Source organism: Lutjanus erythropterus, chromosome 18 (assembly GCF_056507025.1).
Source record: "Lutjanus erythropterus isolate fLutEry1 chromosome 18, fLutEry1.hap2, whole genome shotgun sequence".
In the NCBI taxonomy this organism is placed as follows: Eukaryota; Metazoa; Chordata; class Actinopteri; order Lutjaniformes; family Lutjanidae; genus Lutjanus; species Lutjanus erythropterus.
This window is the reverse complement of record NC_139334.1, coordinates 19598352-19624707: the sequence shown is the minus strand read 5'-3', so window position 1 is coordinate 19624707 and position 26356 is coordinate 19598352. Positions and strand designations below refer to the sequence as shown.

The 26356-nt window shown below is 38.1% G+C and overlaps 2 protein-coding genes across 4 annotated transcripts; one reads left to right on the top strand and one right to left on the bottom strand.

Moving 5' to 3' along the window:
* Positions 1 to 25637, top strand: keap1a (kelch-like ECH-associated protein 1a). Of its 3 annotated transcripts, none has more exons than XM_084741852.1 (12): positions 1 to 349; positions 9306 to 10064; positions 12857 to 13056; positions 13184 to 13340; positions 16161 to 16253; positions 16736 to 16882; positions 17019 to 17125; positions 18653 to 18782; positions 20109 to 20305; positions 22930 to 23135; positions 23613 to 23789; positions 24992 to 25637. In XM_084741852.1, the coding sequence occupies exons 2-12, from the start codon at positions 9852 to 9854 to the stop codon at positions 25168 to 25170; spliced, it is 1806 nt and encodes a 601-aa protein (XP_084597978.1). In that variant the 5' UTR covers positions 1 to 349; positions 9306 to 9851; the 3' UTR covers positions 25171 to 25637. The 3 variants fall into 3 exon arrangements, with proteins under 3 accessions (XP_084597978.1, XP_084597976.1, XP_084597977.1); XM_084741850.1 differs by having other exon boundaries at positions 9207 to 10064; XM_084741851.1 differs by lacking the exon at positions 1 to 349 and adding an exon at positions 7312 to 7435 and having other exon boundaries at positions 9207 to 10064.
* LOC146310942 (uncharacterized) lies at positions 14248 to 15958 on the bottom strand. The gene is made up of 2 exons (XM_084741853.1): positions 15069 to 15958; positions 14248 to 14526 (listed from the first exon to the last, which is right to left on the bottom strand). Exons 1-2 carry the CDS (start codon positions 15343 to 15345, stop codon positions 14348 to 14350), a joined length of 456 nt encoding a protein of 151 aa, XP_084597979.1. The 5' UTR covers positions 15346 to 15958; the 3' UTR covers positions 14248 to 14347.
* Positions 25638 to 26356: the final 719 nt, after the last annotated feature.

Here is a 26356-nt window from a genome sequence, read left to right as displayed (position 1 = left end):
CCGCACACTGTTTGCAGTGTACTCCGGAGTTGCAGAGTCATGTTGGTGCAGAAAATCCTCCCCTCCACCTCCACCCTCTCCACCTTCACCTCCACCACCAGCAGCTCAGTCTTTGGACGGCTGCCCGCGGCGACGCAGAACAGCAGCGACACCAGCAGCTCCGCACATTTGAGCCTTTTGACGTGAAGAACGAGACACTTGTGCTGATTTCCTCTCAGACAGGACGGGAAGAAAGCTTCGGCCCGGGGAGCACCTCCTGCGGTCGGACGAAGCCGCGCGTAAAAACCACCCGAAGTGCTCCGCGCTCCGGTGTTCTCGTGTGAAAGCTGCCGTTGACGTGCTGCTGTAGGTGAGTGAATCTGCAGCTGTTTTAATGTCAAACTGTCCAACACTTTGACACGCTGACAGGACTGGACGCGCCCTTTGGAGGAAAAAAAAAAATCTCTGTAATATTCAAACGTGTTTGTCGCACAGCAGCACTCCTAACATTTGTTGTGTTACTTCCTAAAACATCGCAGTAATCGCGGTATTTATGTACGAGATGAGCGAACATGTCCGGTGGCTTATTATGTTGTTGTCGCCCAGTTTATTTCCTCAGTAGTGCGCAGACTCCTGAAGGGGAATTGAAACTTTTGCTCTGTCTGTTATGGTCTGTAGTTCACGCACACACACACACACACACACACACATAAAACTGAGCGTCAAATGGAAACAAGTACGCGATTGTTTGGCGCGGTTTCATTTCATTTGTCAAGCTTTTAAAACACTCACATGAAAAAATAATTCTAAGAATGCCGAGGTGTAACAACAAATAAATCAGAAATATTTTGGGTTACACTGCAGTTGTTCCCATTGAAAACAGAAATACTACACACAGAGAATTATAAGAAGAACAGAAATAAGAAAGTATATTAAAACATGGCCATTATAAAACAATATAGCAACAACAACAATAATAATAATAATAATAATAATAATAATAATAATAATGATAAAAGTCAAAATTCTCTGATTCCAGTTCCAGTATGACAATAAACTGAATATCTTTGGCTTTTGAGCAAAACAAGACATTTGAGGATGTCATGTTCACCTTTGGGAAACACTGGTTGACATTTTTCACCATCTTCCAACACTTTATAGACCAAACAACTATTAATCGATTAATTGAGAAAATAATTGACCAATCAATCGAGTATGAAAATATGCGTCAGTTGCAGCCCTATATAACAATACAAGGTTAAAGGGATTTATGAGGTAATACAAACTAAAAACACACACCAACAAATAGGCCTCAAAAATGTCTGTCGAAAATGTAAAAATGGGAGTAAAATGCAATACAAACAATAAAACACAAACAAAGCAAATAAAAATACAAGACCGTTTAGTGATTCTAGACTAAGTAGCAAAGTACAGGTAGTGTTAAATGTAAAAGCCTGTCTATAAAAATATGTTTTTTAAAGGGATTTAAAAGATGAGACAGAGTTTGCTAACCTAATTAATATGCATGGGAAAAGTGAAACAATAATGCTGAGAAATGGGCTCCCTAAAGAAGTGTGTTAAAAAGTAATAATATTAATTTGAAAAAGTGTTGATTTTACATAATTTGTGTAGAAATTAAGCAACTTGAAGACCACTTTGAGGATATGTGACAAGAAGTTTACCCTTTACCCTTTTCATCAGCAGCTTATCTGCTTATTATTTTCACAATTTACAAATTAATCATTTAGTCTTCAAATGGTAAAAAAAGGTATAATATGCTCATCACAATTTCCCAGAGTCCAAAGTTATTCCTTCAAAAAGCTTCATTTGTCCAAGTAACAGTCACTAACTCAAAGATTCCTCATTTGTTGTCAGAAATTACAAAGAAAAGCAGCAAATTCTTACATTTTGGTCAATCGCTTAATCACTGCATCTGTATTACAGACCAAACAATTAAAAAAATAATGCATTAATCTCTAAGTAACAAGTATTTTTTTGATTAACTCTTTCATTGTATAGTATTTAAAACATACCTGTAACATTTTCTTAGAGCTCAACGTGACATCTTCAAATGTCTTTGAAAAGCAGCTAATTCTCACATTTGAGAAGCTGGAACCATCAAATGTCTAATATTTTTGAAAAATGTTTTGAAAAATTTACAAAAATGAATGAACAGACTCTTTTTTCCGTCAGTGTTTCAGCTTGATATACATTAAAGTCACTTGTTGAATGCCTGCTGGAAAATATCATTCATTATGAAGGAAGAGAATGAAATATGTATCAAGTAGAAATGAACTGGATTTTTCAGAAAACAGCACACAAGGTTTATGAGTACAGTCTGGACCTTGTCTTTATCAACAGACCCTAAGAAAACTGTGATCATTTTGGCACCATATAAATAAAACTGAGCCCCAGTGAATCACTTTAAGACAGGTTTCTTTTTCATTGTATTGCATTTGTCAATACAACAATTGATCAGCGTGTTCCCAGATATTTATGTGAGCAAACATTTCACCACTGATAACAAAGGAATTTTCTTTGTTTAGCGATAAATCGACACGCTGTATCTTTAGTGTGTCTGATATGGTGAGTTTGTGGTCAGGAGGCAACGTTGGGCAACTGTAATTCTTCAGTCTATCACGTGTTATTTGAAGTTGCAGTAGTTAGTGACTGTGCAGCATTTGGTTGACAATCAAAGGCCTTTAGAGGAAGTTTTTAACTCTTTAATTTCCCACATATCATCAGTTACAGTGCATCTTTGATGCTAGGGATTTTTTTTTTTTTTTTTTTTTCAGAAAAATGACTTCTCATCAGCAACCTTTGGCCTCAGTCAGCTGTCAAAGCAGCTGAAAGATGACAGAGCACAAAAGTTTATGCCACTTCTGTTACAATACATTGCATAAGACATGCTCAGCAGGTTTGGACAGCATATCCTTAAAGGTTAAATGAGGGCATATTCACTCCTCATGCAACATCCTATAGCTTGTTGTATGTTCTGGTCAAAGCTGACTGCACAGGCTGACGTGTTCCCGGACCATCTGCCAACCAAGACCGTCTGTAAATGGTTAACTTTCCAACTCTCTCCCTCCTCTTATAAATTCAGCACAACGTCAGGCCTGTTTATGAAAAGCAAACTGTCTTTATTCAATCACGCTGTCCTCATTTTAGTGTCTCAAAGGTACAAATTCTGTCTAATGAACATCACAGATCTCAATTCACTATATTCAAACGTTAACGTCACGCACAGGATAGGAAGCTGAATGCACTGCTGCCTTCCAGGTCTCAATGTTTTGGTTCAGTCAGTAACATTATGTGACAATATACTCACTGGAATATGTGTAGCGTTCAGATTATATCCACCGCAAAAGTTAGAAGCACTTTAGCAGGGAGTATTTTGCATGGCGGGCATGATGTTGCTAACATTAGCTAGGAAGTGGTTGAATGCTAACGTTAACGGTTGGGTCACCGTAGCTAATAGGGCTGTGATGTTATGCTTATCTCCCGATTTGATACCTGATCGAGATACTATGATTATTAATTAATAAATTTTTTGCTTTTTTAACGCTAAACATGGGAAAATTTTGAACCATGCACTTCTAAAAACTGTATATCATGCGTCATATTTCCAAAACATATTTCAGCAGCGTCATTACTATACTGCATATAAAAGTTTTTAAGTTTTTAAAGTAAACTGAAGCTGTTTCTGCTCATCAAGTTCTTGCCACAAGAAAATAATACATAAAATAAGATGTTAGGCAAAATTAATACAGTCAGTCGAAACTGCACAGCGCACAATGTGAGCATTTAAGTTAACATCCTTTACAAAGGAAACTGAACTTGAAAAGTGGCCTGGACTTGACTCCATATAAAAGTGGTAAATTATGTGTACAATATAATGAATTAAAAGTATACTGCTCATTAAGATATTAAAATATATGTGCTGCCATCTTGTAGCATGCAGTGTCGCTTCCAAGTATAGATATATTTTGAGTTTGAGTTTTGACCCTTTGAGGTTGCTGTAGCTGGTCAGTGTGGGCCACTGATGCCAGAGATTAAGTTAGCAATTAATTTGTTTCCACACATCAGAGGGAATATATGCCTGAAACTGTCAGCACATGTGCCATTATTGTTTAGCATGTGAAGTTAAATGGACCCCTTTGTGAAGATAATATATCTGTGATTGTGATGTTAATTTCCATTAGTGCGTCAGTGGGGATTCCTATTATGTGTTAGCATGAAGCTAACAAACCAAGTGGTAGTAATTATGTCTATAAAAAACTGATTCAACTGGGAAGCGGTGAAATGGCAAGAATATGTCAGATTTCCTGTTTTTATATGACTGTAAACTGGAACAAAACAATGTGACATTTGAGCTTCCCACGCTGTTCCCACCTGAAGAGAGACTTTAGAGGAAAATGGCTGCCCGTGTGAATATGGTGAATTTAAGTCTCAGACTCAAAACACCTAATGAAGCCCCATAGAAAACGGGGTGTTCTGTTTCTCACTTCCAAACAACCATTTGAGAAATAAATCTGACAAAACCAAACAGTACGAGCACCTGCGGTGTTGATAGTCATGGCCTTGGTTAAAAGAGACATTTCTAAAAGCCTGGTTGAAATCGATAAACTGCACAGAACGAGTCACAGTGTTCCTGCAGGCTTGAGCAATACTTTATATAGTAGCCAAGCTCTGCGCACACACTGTGTTTACACAGTTAATTCACTGTTAACCCCCTTAAAGCCTGATCAGGAGAGCAGGACAGGCGGATATATCCAAACACAATGGTCCTTTATACAAAACTGAGTAGCTCTACTTTACTAATGACTCTTGATTTCCTTCTCTCAGTCCCTCCTTGAATTTATCTTAAGTCTTCTGTCAGCTTAATGTTGTGTTTTTTTACTCCTCTTCTGCTTTGTTTTTCTCTCCTTAACTCTCTGCATGTCGTCCACACACGTCTTTTTTTCTGCACTGCTCTCCCTCCCTTTCCGTCCGTCTCGCACTTTTGGTCATATGACCAGCAGAAAAGGCTCGAGGCTGAACAGATTTGATTGTGCAACTCTGTAAAGCTGCACTCAGTCAGTCCAAACCAGAGATAACCTTCCCGTGCTTTGCTCGGTAAAACGCACACAAAGTTTGGGTGAAAACAATATCTGATAGAAAGAGAAACAAATGATGGGTGTAAAATTTTACTGCGGGTTGCTGTAAGTATTCCTGTGGTCCTCAGAAGTCAGAGTTTTGTGCTAGAAAATGACCTTACGCCTGTTGATTCTAACTGTTAAATGCAGTCCAGTGTATCAAACAGGGCAGCACAGAAGTTTGTTCTTGCTGATTTGTTCTGCTTCAAGCTGTAGAAGCCAGTGACACTCTGGAATGCAGAGATTTCATGTTTGCAGGACACGCAGTCGCTCTGGTTTTGCTGTGTTGTGTAAAGAGACGCACTACAAGTGTTTAAACGCCCAAAATTTCAGGAATTTGCAGGTATTTCTCAAGCATTGCAATTGTGTATTCAATGTAAACGTTCCAAACTTAAAAAGTATAAATAAGAAATAGCTTTAAGAGAACTGAGAGGGTCAGGAGCCTCTTATAGAAACGTACCGTGTTTTGTTTTTACTTTAAAAGGATGCTTGCAACTGCAGGCTTTTAACATAGTACAGTGTGTCTGCTGAACCTTTTTGACCTCCACATTTCTACATTCCTTTTGATCATGTGAGCCATAGTGGTTAAAGATACAGTCCTCCTCCTCCTCATTAGCAGAGCACTGCTGATACATCGTCCATGTCGATATCAGAAACGTGCTGCTCAGTACAATATCGACAGATTTAGATGACAAGGTCTCTCACATCTGCCTTTTGGATATGAAGCTACATACATATAGGAGATGGTTAGCTTAGCATGAAGTTTAGCTGGATTTCTCCAAGTTTAAAGTCACTGCTTCAGGCCAATTCCCATCCCCCACAAATCCACACTTTGACACTTCGGTTTTGAACACATTAAACTAATGAGATATAGCACGCCACACAGAGAACTTTTAGTGGACCTTTTTTATCTTCGGACAGAAGCAGAACAATCTCAATCCCTGTATGAAGTTGTTTTTGCTTGTTTCCAGCCTTCCTGCTTTCCTGGTTGTGACTTTTATGGACAGACATGAGAGTGATATTTATTTTCAATTTAGAGTAGCAACGGTATGACATTTTCACAGTATGATGACTTTGATGACCTTATTATTATCATTATTATTAGTTACATTATTATTTTTAGTTATTATTAGTTACAATAAGTGTTATAACTTGTCCAATTTTCTCAGAAAATGTAATAAATTACTTTTTACTTATTACTCTTTCAAAAAAGCAACATTATTTTACTAATTTACTCAAAAGTAATTAGTGATATTATTCATTGTATTTCATGAGACAGCAGCATAACTTTTTTGATTATTTCATTCTGCGTCCTCTGGAGTTTCCTCTGTCCTGTCAAGTTTATAACAGTTTAATACAGTTCTTAATTCTCCTGCAGCGTTATGCAGCATTACTTGGATTAGTAAGTGTAATATAATTACGATTGAAATTGTTGCGTTTCACACTCCTTTTTTTTACCAGGAAAGTGATCATAATTTGTAAACCGTGCAACCATGGTGATGAAACCATGCAAATGAACATGGTTTGATAACGATCAATACCTACAAACACACCGATGCCAGTTTACTATGGCAACCGTGCTTCCGTATAACTTCTGGCAGGAAAGCAGATAAGCATATTTCATATAGGCCGATGTCAACTTTCATAAAGCAACGATCAGCTGATGTTGTGATACATGATTTTCCTTTCAGGCTGGAAAGTATCGAGGCTGAGCTAAAAACATCCAGTATCAGTCAGGCTGTTGTCATTAGCTGAAAATTGCCTGTATACTAACTGCTGAGAGAGCTCCACTTGAGAGAACTGAGAGGCTTATTAATTGACAAAATCTAATGAGACTCTTAATTAGTGCTTTATTGGACACAGGTGCACCATTATACCCATATAAAGTAATTACATCAAACTCAGTTTGAGTGCTGCCGTCTTCCACCTGAGTGGATTGATAAAGATCTTTCAATGAAACACATCTTTATTCACTTCCTGTTCTTTGTTTACATGTTCCAATTTTAGGCTTATCAACAATGACTCCAGAGTTCTTGAGATTTAATCAGATAAGAGGTGTTGGAAAACCTTGTTTACTTTAAATTCACTGTTCTCTGTTGCGTCAGAGGCAGATAATTGTTATTAGCGTAGTCTTTTCTTGACATCAAGTCAGACAGTCGAACAGGTTCCAGAGATGAGATGAGGGGGACGACGCCTGGCTTCTCTCACAGCAGGGAGTAGTTTCACTGCAGATGTTGCTCAGGAATTGAGAAGAAACACAGGAGTGAATGTGACAGAGGGAAACAGTGGGGTGTTTGGTCAGCGACAGCCTCTGGTGTCTGGTAGGAATTCATTCATATCTTGCGCTGCTTTAAATAGTGTGAATATGTGTTGTGTGTATGTTTATCAGCCGGCTGCTGCCTGCAGAGTCACTCCTCTGTGACTCACACACACACACACACACACACACACACACACTGTGGCTGGAGGACGGAAACAGAGTTTTAACTGGTCCTGACTGACAAAATGTTTGAATGGCTGATACTATTTTTCTCCTGTGATCTGTTTTTCTTTATTTTTTTGACTAATCTGCTGGCTGTTTTCTCAATTAATCTGTTCTCGCTTTTGTGCGTTTTCCTTAATAGCTGAACACATTAACAATAAATTAATCATTAATGATTAATAAGATTGAGAACACACGTCTTGGTCTGAGTTTAACTGTCGTAAGAATCCTAGTGTCATGTTGTATGAAAAATTAATCAAACAATTCAAATGAACAGAATTATAAAACAATAAGGCTCAAAACTGCTCTTGCCTGCTTGTCATTATTCAATAAATGGCGCTTCCAAACAAAACTTAGTCAAATGGAGCACAAATACTGACGTTTCTAGGCTAAAAAGGCAGGCCAAACAAAACTGTGAGAAAACCTGAGCACTCAAAAGCTTTCATATTTTGTTGATTTTGGAGGCCCCTGTGGATAAAAGTGGTAATACAGCATAAATATAGTAATATAGTGACATCATATATATTTTGTTTTGTCCAACTAATTTAGATTATTACAGTGTAGAACCAAGAAAAGTGAATTCTCACATATGGGATCTTAGTACCATCAAATGTTTGGCATTTTTGCATAAATATGACTTAAAACGTTAATAGATTATCAGGATGAATCTGATTATTTTTCTTTCAGTTAAGTGATTGATTAATTGGTAAATTGTTGCAGCTGTTATTGATTAAAGGGTTCCTGGTATATCAGAATTTGTACTGCCTGTCTCTGTGCAAAGCTAACTGAACCTCACCTTTTCTCCATGATTGGTTCTCTTTCTGTTTGTTTTTGTCTTGGTACACATTTTACATTGTTTTTGTCTTGTTGCATGCATCATGCATACATCGTGCGTGATAATGCACTGATGGATTCTCCTTTTTTATGTGTTATTGTTATTGTACTATCAATTTATGTTGAAATTGGTCCTGATGTTGGGAAGGTGACGCGCAGTGATGCAAAATAAAAATAATCAAAAATGCGTTAAAGTTAAAGCAATGAGTTTGTGAGGAGTACAGATATTTGTGCTAAAATGTAAAAAGTAAAACTAAAAAGTTAAGTTAAAAAATAAATACTCAAATTTCAAAATGTTTCAAAGTGTCAAAATTCTCTGAGGAGGTATGTTTTTTCAGCCTTTTTATATTGGGTTTAATTTTCCTATCAGAGTAACTAAAATAACTATAATAAATCTAAATAGTTCTTTAGAAATTAAACATAAACATGGCAGTGCAGGAATTCCACATTATCCATTTACAGAGTGAATACAGAAATATTTTGCTTGTAAAAGTTGGGTAAGGGGATCTTTTCTTGAATAACCCAAACTTAAAAACACGGATCATTTCCTTGGGCGAAAGCTGTGGCGTGAAGCGCTTCAACATAATACGTCTTTTCTATTTCAGTTGCAAGGAAGTGAAACTCTTGAGTGTGTGTGACACTCGCACACCCACAGACACACACAGAAGGAAAAACGACACATTCACATGATTTCATTAGAATTCCTACAACCCACTCAAAGTTTGTCATTCATCATAACTTCATTTGTTTTTTCTGTTTTTTGTTTTTTTTTGCAGGATCAGCATCCCATCAGAGGAGGTTAAAGAAATCCCTGCCAGGATAAGTCTGACTGTGCAGTTACACACATTTGCCAACCACTTCCTCTTCTCTTGTAGGGCGCTAAATCTGCAGCCAGAATGGATCACTTTCAAAACCCCGAAACCTATAAAATCTGGACGAACGGCGGCGATTCGGTGATCATGCTTTGACTCGTGCTTTGGGAAGTGTCTGGTCCTGGCTCACAGGCTGTCAGTCATGTTGGAGCCTGGATCTGTGGATGAAGGACCAGTCTGCAAGTTTGTTTACCCGCCGTGTTCATGCAGAGAAACATATGAGCTGAACGTATTTCATGTGGAAACTGGCTTTTTCTCCGGACTGCTCGCTCTGCCTGCTGACTGCTGGGATCACCTATGGATAAAACCATTATTACGTTCACGCCTCTAATTTATTGGGAAATGTCTCTTTACTGAACGGGTTTTGGGGTTAAATTTGATGCAAAATGGTGGAACTGAGGACATCTGCTCACCGGAGCCTTAACATAGGAATTTCCTCTGTTGAAACTCTGACCCCAATGGGATAAGAGCTAAAAACTTTGAACAGTAAAAGACTGTAAGACTGAACAGGTAATTACTCAGAGAAAATCTGGAGTACCCTCTCCCAGAATGCATTGCCCTATGAGGAAGAAACGCCTCACACGCGACACTGATTTCTCAGCCATCGCCGTGCCCTCCATGCACGGGTCCGGCTACCTGGACTACACGGTGGAGACCCACGCCTCCAGATCCCTCAAGGTCATGGAGGAGTTCAGACGGCAGGAGATGTTGTGTGACCTGGTGCTGCACGTCACGTACAAGGACAGGACAGTGGACTTCAAGGTGAGACACACTCAAAATTAAACCAACAAAGCGAAGTTTGTGCCATTTTGTGGGCACAGTTTAACACTGATAAAGTATTAGCAGAGTATGGTGCTCTGAAACTGACTAAATGTAGTAATACATCAATAAATAGTATTGATAAGGCTTTAATTACTGCTTGCAATGTAGAGCATAATTCTTCACAGTTTCACACAATATGTTTTTGTTCTAACTTTATACTAGTAAATACGCACCAATCATTTTTTTCATACTCTTTAGAGGGTGTGTCACACACTGTATAGAGGCAAATTGTGATTTGTGATATCAGGCTATGCCAATGAAATTTGATTTAATTCAATTCTGATACACACAGTAGCTGTTAAAAGTTTGGACACACATTCTCATTAAATCATTTTTCTTTATTTTTATAAATATGGTTCAGATTATACCAACAGTGTGAAGAGCTGCCATCAAAGCAAAATGTGGCTACCGTGAAGAATCTAAAATATCAAAGAGCAAAAAACTGTCAGTAAAAAGCAAAAAAAAAAAAAAAAAAAAAACTCATACACTGCACTTGCAGACGTCAATGTTTTTAAATCTTTGATTGCAAATGCAGAAGACAGAACAATCTGAAATATGAAGCATTTCTGTATTTTATAGTTTTGATGTCTCCAGTATTAATCTACAATGAGGAAATACAATAAAAATAAAGAAAAAAAAAACATCAAATGATAAGATGTGTGCAAACTTTTGACTGTTATGCAGATTACCATCTAATTAACATTTGTATATTTATGATGTAAATATAAAATAATGAAATGGCCAGCTTTGCTATTTACAGAATTTTATTGACTGTTTTAAAATGTAGAATATCTGTTCAGAGCTGCAGCGATTGATTTATTAATTGATTATAATTAATATGTAATACATTTTATAATTAATTAATCAATTTGAGTAGGGTTTTTTTTAAGGAAAATGGTCAAAGTTCTTTGATCCCAGCTTCTTAAATGTGAGTATTTTCTGGCTTCTTCACTCCTCTATGACAGTAAACAGAAAATCTTATTCAAATATACATACAGTACAGTGTATAACCTGCTGCAGACTGTTGGCTCGTTTTTGGCAGTTTGTCATAATCTTCTAAGAAGCTTTGTTTTTCATTTAGAGAAAATTACTTTCTTTTCACATTATGATTTCAGTGCGTTCGCAGCAGCAGCCTCGGGTAGAGCGACACAAACAGACGAGTTACGGGGGGCCAGAGTGAAGTGAAAAAAAAAAAAGAAATAAAATAATTACCATAGTAGTTTTGGATTTTTAGAGTTGTTTGAACACAAGACAGAAGAAAATATCACCTTCAGCTTTAAAGTTTATGATGGGCAAATAGACCAAATGATTAATCAAGAACATAATGAGAGTAATCATTTGATTATTTGCTTGGATTGCTTTGATTCTTTATGTGAACTTTGACCTGGACGTTGAAGAACCTCCTACTGAAACACTCTTTAAACTATGTCCTGTTGTGTCATTGCCGTACACCTGTGTTTAGGTGTTTTTTTTGTGCTTTGTATGAGTCCTGGCAGCAAACCAGTTTCCCCGTAAGGGACAATAAAGCTCCTTTGAACTCTGATCAATAATGAAAATAGTTTCTTGGTTGCAGCCCAAGTTTCCAGAATTCATACAGTGATACTACAGCGGGGAAACACGGGACATGTCAGAGAATGAGGAAGGAAGTCTACAAACGTGACTAAATGAAACACGAAAAAATGATGTTACTTTATCCACAAACATTATTCCAGCCTGAGTCATGTAGATTTTCAGTGGTGTTTGTTAAACAGTGAAGACACAAACTCCCATGATCCCACGCCAATTCACAGCGTCATCAAAGTTTGTCTCCTGTTGTAGTTTTGATTAAGAGTCCCCTGCAGCAGCAGAATTACAAGCTGTGTTCGGGCTTTCCATCCGCACAGTCCTGATTCATTATGTTACACGGCACAAACACAAACTAATCATTGTTCCCGACCAGCCAGTCCCAAACTTAACAAAGCCAATTTGAAATCTGGAAATATTTTGCAGCCCACCCAAGACTTTCGTCACAACTCTGATCAACACATGAGATGAATCGTAACAATGATGATATATATGATACATACCTGTTAAACACCTGTTAAACTTAGTCACATATATTAAGAGTAGCACTCAAATTAAATCCCATGGCTTTATTTATTAGTTCTAATTACCTTTTTAATGAATCCAAAGTATTTTATGATAATTTCAAACCTAAAACTGACAGGCCACAGCCCCCACTCTGAGAATCAAAATCTTATTATTATATAACCTTTAGAAAAACTGGAAATGTGGCTGGAAAAATGGGAAGCATCGCAACAAAAGATGTGCATACTGTGCTGGCAGCTCTCAGTTAATTTAATTATGTTTAATTTAGAAGACTAATTTGTATTTAATTTAGTTTAATTATGTTTGATTAAATTGCTCTTTTACTTTTGTCATTTACATTTCACTTGAGCAGAGACCTTGGCAGGGTGTGTCAAATCAATAGATGAGTGATTGAATTTGGACTTTGTGAGTTATTTTATCATCTAAATGTCTGTCAAGAAGAAACCATAAAGCTTTTTTGACCAACTGATTGGAGGTTAAAGCTTTTATTCTTGGCTTGTGATGGATTCAGAGTTATATTTTTCACTTATCTGGGGAACTTTTACTACATTTTGTCATTTTTAGAGGGCTGTCCTGGTGTGGTAAATGCAGAGCTTCTATATCCTCTAATGCATGTCTTTTTTTTTTTCTTTTTTTTTATCCAGGTACACAAGGTGGTGCTGGCCTCCTGTAGCCCCTACTTCAGAGCCATGTTCACCAGCAGTTTCAAAGAGTGTCGGGCTGCAGAGGTCACGCTGCGCGATGTCTGCCCCCAGGTGGTGGGAAGACTTATCGACTTTGCCTACACCGCCCACATCACAGTGGGAGAGAAGTGTGTGTTGCACCTCCTCTTGGCTGCTATGAGGTAAACAAGCAGTATTCAATACTGAGAAACAGATCTTTTTATCTTTCAGGATTAAATGCATTAAAATAACATTTGAATTTTAGTGGGAGAATATACATACACCTCCTTTTCTGGTGTTTTCTACCAGGTATCAGATGGAGGATGTGGCCAAGGCGTGCTGCGATTTCCTCATGAAGCACCTGGAGCCTGCTAATGTCATCGGCATCGCCCGCTTTGCAGAGGAGATCGGCTGCACAGAGCTGCACCAGCGGAGTCGAGAGTATATCAACACACACTTCAATGAGGTGAGGTGCAAATGCAGAAAACACACACATGCAAGTTTTCCTTTCAAATACAGTCAAGTCAGGTAAAATGTTTTTAGGAAAACTTATTTTATTGTCATTTCTGGTTTACTTTATGTTAATCAAACATGTGACGTGCACGCTGGGTTGCATCAAACAAGTAAATCATGATTTAATTATAAATTATGTTACAGCAAACTTTTAAATTAGCTCAAAATTAAGAAAGGTTACATTTAAACCTCTTTTTAAACCTTAGTTTGTACTAATTTAAGCTGTAAAATCCCATTTAAAATATGATCAAGTTTAACATGTGAAATTCCTGCCTTTTTGAGATGGATTAAACAAAAAAATTGTGACAAGTTTTTCTCAAAAGAAGAGAAAATTAGAGCTTCTTTGTCATGAGTAGATTAACTAGGGTAGCTAACTCTTTAGCTAGCAAACAATATAACATTTTGTTAAGTAACACAGAGCAGCTGAAAGTAATCCTACGTCCTGACAGCACTGAAATGTATTTTTTATTTATTTAATTTGTTTAATTTGGGTAAGGAACATCTACATATTGATTGAAAATCAAAAAACTTAGGTTTACTAAACAGAGATTAGGTTTTTAATCCGGTTTTCAAACCAGATTTACTCATTTTAAACCTAGTTTTGCTAATCTCTGATTACAGTTAATCTTTTCCTGGTATGCCACATTATCCCCATATGGGAAACAGAAGGAACCCACTGAAAATGTTGAAGTGATGATCAGCAAAATCGGCGACTCTGTATGAGGCAGGAAGACGTACGTACACGACATCGCCCTGAGAGAGCTCCAGGATCACCCCGCTGGAAACACGCTCATGGTCGTCCCAGTGATTCCAGGAGTAGTTTAGGAGAACTCTTTGGTTGTTCTTGTATTGTAGTGCAGACTCCTGCATTGTAGTAGAAAGAAACAGAGAGTTTAGTGAAATCTGGCAAAAATCACAACCTCATAATAACCAGATTAATCTGTTTTACTCCTCTGCCTCTCACAGATTAACATCGTCTTTAGGACTGAATAATACACATAAACACATACCTGTGTAGATGTTGTAAGCATTGCCGATGTTAGTGATGATTTTGGGGTAGACCAATGTGGTGTCAACATTGAAGGGTCCCACTGCTCCGGTCAAAGCCACAGAGAAGGCCACTCTGGGTCCATCTGTGACTATAAAGGTACAACTTAGTACCACAAAATGTCTGCTGAAGAAATTTCTATATTATCTCTATATTATCTTGATATTTCAGTTCACAGAGATTAAAATTAATAAGTTTCCGTTCATAGTTCATTATTTTGAACTTTTTTTCTCAGTCCTTAAAATTAAATAGCTCACGTTAATTTTCTCATTTTTTTTGTTTTGTTTGTTTGTGTTTTTTTTTTTAATTTTATTTTAAAGCTACTAGAAGTAGTTTCTAACTGGTTAAGAAACAGTGTTAGTATTATCGATTGTATTACCGATGCCTCTATAGGTACGCAAGATAATTGGCTATTTCTACATAGTTGTTCGTGATGCCTGCCACCAGATCAGATGATAAAATCAGATGAAACAAGCCTGTGTTTAGTTAAAAATAAGCAGGAGGAGATTCTTATTTAGATAATTATGTTTTTGACATTATATTTTTATATTACACAGGCTTATTTAATGGATGCGTTCTTTTTCTGTTCATACATCATTTGAAGTATGATTTCACATTATTTCCTGTTGTTACCTGCCAGCTTTTTCCTCAGCTCCTCGCCTTGCTCTTTGTACTGAAGTAACTCAGCCTTGGTCACATCCAGCTCTGCTCTTAGTTCTTTAACTGAGTTCTCCTGAGTTTGTACTTTGCTCTCGCTTGCTGCCAGTCTGCTCTCCATCATCCTCAGCTCCTCCACCGAATCTCTCAGTGCTTCCAGCTCAGCACTGATCTCAGACTGGGAGACTGTCTCTGTTTGAACCAGAGCCCCTGACAGGCACAGGGTCAGCAGCAAAGCTGTAGCACTTTTCATTCTGTCTTTAGATCTTAAAGATGTTGATTGACCACAGACACAGACTTCATGCAGCAGGCAGTAAGTTGCCAAAGAAGCTTCAGAACATTACTGCTTATACGCATATTTTTATGCATAGCTAATTAGCCACGCCATAGCAGAACGCCCCATTGGTTAATATTTTGCTTTATATCTTTGATGTCAAATAAGTCACATGCTGTGCTCATTTGTTTTAACTGTGTGGGAACAGTACAGCTGCAGTGTTTAAAGGTTGCCGGAATCTAAAGGCCACCAGTCTGTCTAAGGACAAACTTGGCACTTTTTTGGCATCAAAGTACCACTATTCGTGCTTACTTTGTGCCAGTACAGGGCACATGTTCTCTCTCCCTGCTGCTTTTTTTTTGAAGCGATGGAAAAAGTGTGTGAATGTTCTCTGTGTCTGTGTCCTATCTATAATTCCTGGCTCTAACACCTACTAAGCAGCCCACACCACTTGCTACTTTACCTTGAAATGATCCAGATATGAAAGCAAAATTGAAAAAGGAACTAAAATATGTGCATCCAGAGGTCAGTGGTGACATTTTCACCCAAATTATCGGTAACTTTTAGTTCATACACAGTTAAAGCAGAGCCATGGGTCAGTTTTCCAATGTTAGTAGAAATTTCAGATCCTCGTAGAAGAGCCAGAGCTTTATTGACAATTGTCAGTAGCCAGAATGGCTTAATTTAGACCCTCATCCCTGCATGAGGTCCTCCAAAGTTCCCGCGGTCGCAATGCGAATAAGCAGCCTCTATCTGACCGTGCTGTTGTGTACTGTTGTGTCCATCTGTCCCAGGTGACCAAAGAAGACGAGTTCTTCAGCCTCTCTCACTGCCAGCTGCTGGAGCTCATCAGTCAGGACAGTCTCAAGGTGCTCTGTGAGACCGAGGTGTGTGGCATTAAAATAATACATTAAAACTTACCTGACAGGCATACAAGGAATCATTGTATGTTCTGCCTCTTCTGAAACCCTGTTTTCTGCTCATATCTTGTGTTTTCTGCCTGTTTTTTTCATGTTAAAGCGTAAGAATAGTGCAGTATATTGTAATATATTTAAATCCTTTACAATAACCATCATTAATAAATGGTAAAATGATAGTTAATAGTCATTTCACTGGTAAAAAACAAGGAAATGGAAGGGAAATGTCATAACTGATAAAAGACGATAAAATTGTAAACAGTTTATAGAGATTATCTGTTATTATATATTATTAATATACTGTTTCTTAATGATGGTTAAAGTGTTACCTAATATTTGCTACACAACAGTCATCTCATTCTCAAAATGTTCAACATGTCCAGGTTCTAACAAGAGTATCTAGATGTAAATAACAAACCATATATCGATATGTGTAAATAAATCCTTTTCAGGTGTACAAGGCCTGCACTGACTGGGTCCGCTGGGATATGGAGGGTAGAGCCCAGTACCTTCATGCCCTCCTGAACGCAGTTCATATCTACGCTCTGCCTCCAAAGTTCCTGAAGAACCAGCTCCTGTCCTGCCCCATACTCAGCAAGGTAAACTGCTGCCGCCGTGTTTTTTGCTCAGAAAGATTAACTCATGTTCTCTGTTGGTATTTATTTCAGCACAACCTGTAATATATTAACCCACTCTTTAGAGATTAAAATTTTCTGTCCTGTCTTTTAATTCCAGGCCAATTCTTGTAAGGACTTCCTGTCTAAAATCTTCCAGGATATGACACTGAGGAAGCTTCCTCCTGCACCTAACCGTGGAACTCAACTCATCTATGTGGCCGGCGGGTACTTACCTCTGAGTTTCCTCAACTGCATTGCTTTGTTCTGCAATTTATTACTGATTGCACACTCACTTATGGGATGTATTTCTACTGATGTTGAGTTATGAATGTTAATGAGTGAGCTGCATTCAGAGCCTAGGTGTTCATTCATAAACAGAGCCTGTGTGCATGGCACTTCATGTATCCTGAAAGTGTGTCAGTCTGCCACCTAGTGGTTCATCCACTCTGATTCATTACAGAGGTGCTCTGCTTTCTGAGTTCATGTATGCACTCTTATTTTACTCTTTAATTTTAGTGGAATACTGTATGTTGATATATTTTCCACCGTCATTTATAACAGGTGTGTTTCTAACCAAAGTGTCAAGCTTAAAACTACCATTAAGATGTTTTTTTCTACACCTCTGAGTGAAATCATTTGGCTGCAGAACTTCTGAGTTTGTGCTGCTTGAGCTGTTTTGAGTTATTTAATGGTCTGTGGAGGATTCTGAATCTGAAAGTAATTTGGTGTATGGCTGGTGTAAAAACATAGATGCAAACCAAGGATGTAATTTGTTTTTGACTGACATGGGGAAGAATCGTTTTAATTTTTACATGAACCAGTTTGTGCCCCTAAATTATAAGCACTGGATGTCTAGTAAGTTCTTGAAATTAAACAAGAGTAGGACAGAAATTTTAATCTTTGGATCCTCCTGCTAAAACTGTAGTTTGTAACCTTGGACTACTCTCTGGTTATGTCAAACCAGACAAGAATCTTGCCATTTTATTTGATTTGATCTTAAATTTGATAAACAAATATACACTGCTGCTAAATCGTCTTTTGACCAGGTCAAGCTTATATTTTCTTTAAGGGATTTTGAGATAATAACCCATGCTTTTCTGTGTTATTGCCACTCTGTCACACCTTCAGCTGGTGCAAAATGATGCTGAATGTGTGATAACACAATGCGAAAAATAGTCATAGCACTGGTCACTAATGTAATTTCAAGTTGACTGCACAAAAGATTTTACTTTTTGTTTTTAAAGCCTTGAACGGGCTACCTCCAGCATGTCTTGGTGACTTTAAACAGCTCCACCGTCCTCCCAGAACACTGAGGTCATCAGATAAGCTGCTGCTTCCTGTCCCAGATAGTCACTGGGTGCTTTTTCTGCAGCCGGGCCCAAACTGTGGAATTGCCTCGTGCTACATGTTCGATCAGCCTCCACCATCAAATGCTTTAAATCCTATGCTACAAACCCACCTGATTTCTCTGGCTCTCTAAAGGGTTTTACATATGTCAACATGTGTTTTTCATTTTTTTTCCCTTTCTATTGTGTCGAGCACTTTGGTCAACCGCAGGTTGGTTTTAAATATAAACTGATTTGACTAAATTTCAGGCTCCACCGTGTGTGCGTACACGCATCAGCATATAAACTCAGTGGCCTTTTTTTTGCGGCCCTTTCTCTACTGTGTATTTATATGTGCTTTTTAAAAGGATGCATCTAGAAACAAGAGGACATTCAGAACGCTCACCATTTCATTGTCTGTGTTCAGATATCAGCAGCATTCACTGGCCACCATGGAGGCTTATGATCCCAGGAGGAATGTCTGGCTGAGATTGGCTGATATGGGTTCTCCATGCAGCGGTCTGGGAGCCTGTGCTCTGTTTGGACTGCTCTACACTGTAAGTTCCACCGGTTCTGTCATACCACCAATGAAATGTTATTTTAAAGACATTGCAAAGACTTTTATTAATTAATACCCACTGTCATTGGAGAGGATTTAAAAATAAGGAATCATTCAGAACAAAACAATAAACCGTCAAAAGGGTCACTTACTTACAAAAATAATGCTCCAATGTTCCAAAAAAGTGGAGACAGGGTCATGTTTACCACCGTGATACATCACCTTTTCTTTTAACAACACTCAGTAAGTCCTGAGGACTCTAGTTGTTCATATTTTGAAAGTGAAATTCTTTCTTATTCTTGCTTGATAGAAGATATTTTTGCTTCATATTGAAATGCACATTTTCAGTGGGAGACAGGTCTGGACTGCAGGCAGGTCAATCTAGTGCCTAGTAAAATGTGTCTTGGCATTGTCATGCTGAAATAAACAGGTACGTCTCTGAAAAAGATGAATATGGATGGTAGGATATGTTCTTCACAGACGTGACAGTTAAACATGATGCCATGGATGCTAACCCCCCCCCCCCCCCCCCCAACACCATCACAGATGCTGGCTTTTGAAGTTAGTGCTGATAACAATCTGGATGGTCCTCTTTAGACGTCCATGATTTCCAAAAACAATCTGAAATGTGGACTTGTCAGACCACAGCACACTTAAACACTTTGGTTTAGTCCATCTCAGGTGAAGTCCCAAAATTGCAGCTGTGCTTTGGGAAACGTTCTTAAACTGTTGGACTATTTGCCCACTCAGTTTCTGACAAAGCGTTGATCCTCAACCCATCCATCCTTGTGAACAACAGTTTTTTCAAGGATGCCCCTTTAATACGCCACCATGATATTGTCACCTGTTACCGATAAACCTGTCTACCGTTTAAATGTTCCAAACAGGTGTTTTCTGAGCATCCCACAACCTTCCCAGGCTTGTGTTGCCCCTGTCCCAACTTTTTTAGAACGTGTTGCAGGCATCAAATTTCACAATGAGTGTATATTTACAAAAAACAATAAAGTTTTAATCAGTTTAAACATTAAGTATCTTGTCTTTGTACTGTATTTGATTGAATACAAGTTAAAAAGGATTTGCAAATCATTGCATTCCGTTTTCTTTTATGTTTTATGCAATGTTTTTGGAATTAGAGTTTGTGTGTTATGATATAATATGATACGGGACATGGGAAATATTTAATGCTGTAATAATTTTACCCTCTTTCTTTCCCTCGCCTGTCAGCTTCTGTCTGTCCGCCCTGAATGGACTCATGTTTGTTTTGACAAGTTTAAGAGATCAACATTAATCTCTGTTCCAATCCCTCTTTTTTTTGTGAATCCAGGTCGGAGGTAGGAACCTGTCGCTTCAAACAAACACGGAGTCCAGCGCCCTGTGCTGCTACAACCCGATGACCAACCAGTGGAGCCAGCGAGCCTCCCTCAACATCCCCAGGAACAGGGTCGGCGTCGGCGTGGTGGACGGCTGCATCTACGCCGTCGGCGGCTCCCAGGGCTCCACGCATCACAACACGGTGGAGAGGTGAGACATTTCTGAGGTGTTCATTGATTGTGCATGTGAGGATTTATTTATTTAACCAGGTACTCAAGAAGTAATTTGATTTTAATGACACATTATTTACTAGGATGAATGTAATGAGCATGGATTTTCTCCCTTGTGCACACATTCTTAGATTAAGTGCATTTAGTTCAGTGTAAGTAGATGAAATGAATAGCTGCCATTCAACCTAAAGAGCAGTCAAGAAGTTTGCAGGTATTCCTCTTAGACTAATTAGACAACAAAACACACGGGCTCTCTCAAAACATGTTGAGACACACTTCGCAGGAATGTCGATCTGCTCAGGAATGCTTTACATCTTGTCTTCAGCAGGGAGGAGTTTTAATGCTGTTGTAAATCAGTTTCAATCAATTAAAAACCAAAAAAAACACACCAAGTGACAGTTTCTTTTGATACTATTAGCTTTTTTCTTTATATTAAAACAACCATGCTTCAAATGTAACCTCAATCTCTTTTTATATTTTTTATTGAAGGGTATAGATTTCTAGACGATGCTAATCACATGAGAATTATTAGAACTCATCAGACGCCTCTTGAAAGTCTTTTCACGAGAAGCTGCCAAATGTAATGAAAGCTGATAAAACTGTTGAAACGAGAATTCAATGTGAAACACATCAAAAGAGATTAGAGCATTTATAGTAACAATGGTTGGCAGAGAAAGGCTCTCTGCTCCTGAGGACGCTTCCCAAATGAATGCAAGCAACATGTAAGAGATTCAACAGGGAGCTACACCTTCTGCATGTATGATTATTTATCATGTCGTAATTTCAGGGTTCAGAGCACAGGGTCAGTGTCGTCACAGTGACTTACATTTAGTGCTTTTTTTTTAAGGGCACTTTGCCAATGTTTGAGAGCAGCTTATGTGATATCAGACACCCTCCTAACAGCGGTTTACAGCTGGAACACACCCAGTGCCGAGAAGTGAGCCAACAGCTTTTTAATCATCAACCAGTCAGTGAACATGTCGTCTTACCTGCCTCATCATGATTCATTTCTTTTATTGTTGTCACACCTGGCGTGATTTGCATTTACTAAGTATTAAAAAGAACAATTCCAACATTCTGGGAAGTCTGCTCATTTGCTTTCTTCCCAACAACCAGATGAGAAGATTGATTCGGTCAATTTAATTTTATGTGGTCACATTTGTGCAGGAGGCTCAATCAAAAATAGGGAGGATTTCGAAACCAAAATTGGGTGGGGTGGGGGTGGGGCAATCCTTTCTAACACCCTAAGAACCAGCTGTAACTTGGGGGAACTGGGGAGCTTCAGCATGAATTCATGAATTTTATCAATAGTAAATGCATAGTGATAAAGATTTATTCATTCACTTTTACATCTTGATGACAAACTTCCTCTTAGATTTCTGTGGCAGGCCTTTTCTTTCAGCATCTCCTTCAAACGCTGATGACGTCAGTCAATAATCACATTTTTAATTGCTTATTTTGAAATGTTTGAAACAAAACAATTGTACATTTCACTTTTCATATGTGCAATGAGTCTTTTGCCTACATCCAGTCAATTAAAAATTATTTAACAAAGTTGTTGTATTGTAATATTAAAAGATTTTTAACCAGGTTTAAAACTAGCACATGCAAATTAAGATCAGCATTCATCGAGGGCGTTGATAAATACCATACTGTACCAAAAAAAAAACAGCTTGCAACCAAATCATTTGCTGGTGTAACCAACTGGGAACTGAGAAAGTGAGTAGCACCAATGCTACCAGCCCTGTGAATGCCACTCTCATATCTGTCTGTTAGATATGAATTAACTTTACAATTAACATTAATTTGTACAAAACTCCAAGTGTAAAAATGTCATGTTTGTGGATCCTGGCCAAAAAATAATCTGTCACATTAACTCCCTATGAAACTCTAACTTATCATTTTTACAGTGAGGCTTTTGTACGGATTAAACAGACAAGATGTGAGAGTTCATTATACAGCTTTAGAAGAGCTGGCGGGCTTTTTTTTCACCTTCAGATAGAGTCAAGCTAGTCTCTCCTTACCTGAGGCCTTTATGCTAAGCTAAGCTAACTGCCTCTTAACTGTAGCTTTATGTGTGACGGACAGGCATGAGTGTGGTGTGGACATCTAACTCACTGTCGTCTAAGAAGTTAAAAATATCAAGCTATTTCTTAAAAAAAAAAAAGAAAAAGAGTAAGACATGTGTCTTAAAATATGATCAGATTAATTTGACCTTCGACCTTTAAACATACTTTTTATTTCAAAGATGCCATTGGTGTAGAGTTAAAACTTAATTACAGGTGTTGGTCTACAGAATCATGTGGACTTTCTTGTCTCTGTCTGCTCTCAGCGGTGTTACAACGTCTTTGGCTTTCACATAAATCTTGTCAATAGTTGCCAAACATGGTTGCCAGCTTAACCTAATCCACTTAAAGTTGACCGGCTCATGTAGATTGAGAAGGTTGCTGCACAGCCTCTGCCCTCTGAACCATTTAACGTCCTGCAGCACTGATACATTAATTTGATTATATTAATTGACTAATATGTAATGCCATTAGGAATTGTTAAGGAGATTATCACTGCGTCGGCTGCATGTGCCTCGCGCTGCTGTTTGATTTGCAGGTGGGATCCGGAGTCTAATCGCTGGTCCTTTGTTTGCCCGATGACGGTGGCTCGTCTGGGCGCTGGAGTGGCGGCGTGCGGGGGGGCTCTGTATGTGGTCGGGGGATATGACGGGCAGAACCGCTGGAACACCGCAGAGAAATACCAGCCTGACACTAACACCTGGCAACAGCTGGCACCCATGAACACTATACGGAGCGGACTCGGTGAGTGTGTGCATGCTCCTGTCAATATTTTATATATATGTTTTTTTGCTCTTTGATAATTTAGTCGCCACCTTCTGCTTTGATGACAGCTTTGCACATTGTTGATATAATCTGAACCATTTCTGTCCCAACTTTTGGCTGCTATTGTGCATTTTATATACAGTATACAATTTAATTTTGTTTAATTATTGCTGTTACACTTAACTGATTTTGTTTGGATTAAACAAATGAGTTATTACTTTATAAATAAGTGAGCTTTAGATATGCTGGTAGGCAGTTAATAGGACCTTCGGGCAGAAGCTAGGGTCTCTGCAGTTACAACCACCATCTAACACTTATCGTGGGTCATAAGTCATGATTTAAAGGTTTATGTTTATATGAGTCTACACAGAAAATGTTGCGTATTACGCCTTTAATATTTACTGCAGTTATGCCAAAATGTCAAGCTGTTCCTTGAAGTTCTGTGTGTGTTTGCAGGATTGGTGTGTGTGAACTCGTACCTGTACGCAGTAGGAGGTTATGATGGGCGGAGCCAGCTGTGTTCTGTGGAGCGTTACAATATAGCGAGGAACGTGTGGGAGCCCCGGGCCTCCATGCAGAACTGCCGCAGTGCGCACGGGGTCACCGTCCACCAGGGACGCATCTTTGTCCTCGGTCAGTTGCAACACCAATCCAAACATTCATAAAAGTTTGAAATTTTTCAAATGCATCAGTGAGAAAAAAAAGGTTTGCAGCATTTTCTGCAGAGCATACAGGTGATCACACACATATATGATCAATGATCTTTTATTGATACTAACAAGAACAACATGCTTCGCTTCATCAGGCACTCATGTTTCTTTTATTAAAATATATATTTTTAATATATTTATATTTGTTTTTTCTTTTTTTCTCATTACATTTTATTGTGTTAATGTGATTCTATCTTATTACGGTCATTTATCTTTAACTATTTTATCTTTTTTCTGAATTATTCCATGTGTGTTGCTGCAGGGGTTTTTTTTTGACTCTTTTATTGATCACAATTGATTGTCTGAGACCAAGCCTGTTTGTTTTCTGCGCCGTCTCTAATTAGTACATGAACAGTTTCATGTATCTAAGCCCCATTGTGCCTCCTCGCGAGCTTGAAAAGCGCTGAGCAAAACATGTTGCTCTTATCAGTGTAAATAAAATGATGATCCCATGTTTTTGTGGGCTTTTGCTACCACAAACACTTGTATATTATTTTTATGGTTTAAAAGAAGTTTCATTTGGTATTCTGTAAAAGCCTTTAAAGCTTCAGTGTGTAATATTTGGGGAATTTATGGGAAGAATATAGCAGAAATGGAATACAACTGCTAAGTATGTGTATAATCAACTGGAAGTAAAAGTAGTTGTGTTTCCGTTACCTTAAAATGAGCTGTTTATGTCTACAAAGTGTGCAGGTCATCTTCCACAAGTAATTAAATAATTCTGATTAATTAGTAGACAGTTAAGTCAGGAGGTGGCCAGTCTGTTACTACAGTGTGGGCTGTACTTTGTTTTACTTCTAATGAGGCTCAGTGACTCAGTGACTCAGTATTGTTTAATTAAATAGAGTGAAGTGGGTTCAGATGTTAAGAGTAAACAGAGGAGCAGCAGGCAAATGAAATGTCAGATCAGGAAGAAATAACAAACCACTTCAGTAAATAAAAAAACAATAAAAGAAAAGTAAAATTTGCCTTCTTAAATATCATTTTGCGAACCCATTTATGTAGTGAAAAATAAATTGCTTAAAGACAGAATTATTTAATTTAATTATTCATTGAAGAGTTGAACAGTTCACTAATTGGTTTATTAACAGCTTCATTAAACATGTTGTGTGCGTGTTCATACAGGGGGTTTTAACCAGCAAGGCTTCCTGTCCAGCGTCGAGTGTTACTGCCCAGAAAGAAATGAATGGACCGGCGTCATCACCATGCCCGTTGGACGCAGCGGCATGGGCGTCGCTGTCACCATGGAGCCGTGTCCCGGCAGCCTGCCGGAACAAGAGGAGGATGAGGACGGCGCCGCATAGATAGGACAAGGAAGAAATCTGTTTCAAGTCTGAAGTGTTGAATACAGTCCCGAGTGGTGCTGCTTTTCAAGAGAGGGTTAAGTGCATTAAATAACAAAAACATTCCAATATGAAAACTCCTCCCGCCCTGATGAATAAGTATTGCACCGCCGAGAACTGCAGCTAAAGTTTGCATGGAAACACTGAAGAGGAGGACTGGTAGCATGACGGTGACCTCGCAATGAACAAGGTGCTACAGATGTAATCCAGAATAATGGTACTATTTAATTAAATAATGTTATTCCACATCTGTTTTTAATCTCTCAGTGTTCAATTTTATGTGTAAATTTAAAGTTTGAATGTCCTTCAGCGTCCTTATTTCTAATTCCTCTCTTTTTGTCGTATCTCTACCTCTGACTGTGTGTAAATGAGCACTTTTCTCATGTGTTTTCTTTATTTTGTGCCAATATAGTTTCACCAAAAACTGCCATTTTTGAATTTTATTGTTTTTTTTTGTGCATTCACCATATTTTATGTTGTGTTTCTAGAAATAAAGTTAATCAAGTGTGTGAATGATAAGTATTTTATTACTGCACCGTATTACTGTTCATTGTTGTAATTCACATTCTTCTCATTTGTTGATGTTAGTAAAGACAAATGTGTTTTTATTGACTTCTTGTGGTCTCAGTTATTAGGATGCATCCATCAAACAAAGATGGAAGAAGGAGTCTAACATTTTACTTAAGTAAAAGCACCAATACAGCACTGAAAAAAAAATGCTCTGTTTTAGTAAAAGTCCTGGGGCCATATTACAGAAACTTCCTAACTTCCTCAACTGTTGGTAACCATGGTGATAAAGGTTAGGATGTATTTTAGGGGGAAAAATGTTACTGATAAATAGTTCCTAAGTCAATGTTAATTTAAGGTTGGTGATATGTATTACACAGGCATCCTAACTTTCTGCAATAAACTCTGCTAACTTTAGGATAACTGGTATGCTGTCCTCATTTTCATTTTTCCACCTGTAGTCAAAGATAACTTACTAACCAGCGAACAGAAGCTAACAGTCATGTTAGTTCACAGTAGTTAACGGTAGTTTTAGCTAATTTGTTTAATCCGTAGGGCTGCTCTTTTATTGCCTTTACACAATGGATTCCACATACGGTGGAGATTGTGTCTGCTATCTTTGCACACCCTCTGTCTTTTA

Excerpts from the sequence above, each read along its gene's own strand:
- keap1a (XM_084741852.1), top strand. The coding sequence starts at position 9,852 with ATGCATTGCCCTATGAGGAAGAAACGCCTCACACGCGACACTGATTTC. Across the intron at positions 16,883-17,018 it reads CCTGCCCCATACTCAGCAAG|GCCAATTCTTGTAAGGACTT; the intron begins GTAAACTGCTGC and ends TTTTAATTCCAG. Across the intron at positions 23,790-24,991 it reads GGGACGCATCTTTGTCCTCG|GGGGTTTTAACCAGCAAGGC; the intron begins GTCAGTTGCAAC and ends GTGTTCATACAG.
- LOC146310942 (XM_084741853.1), bottom strand. The coding sequence starts at position 15,345 with ATGAAAAGTGCTACAGCTTTGCTGCTGACCCTGTGCCTGTCAGGGGCT. Across the intron at positions 14,527-15,068 it reads GCTGAGGAAAAAGCTGGCAG|TCACAGATGGACCCAGAGTG; the intron begins GTAACAACAGGA and ends GTACCTTTATAG.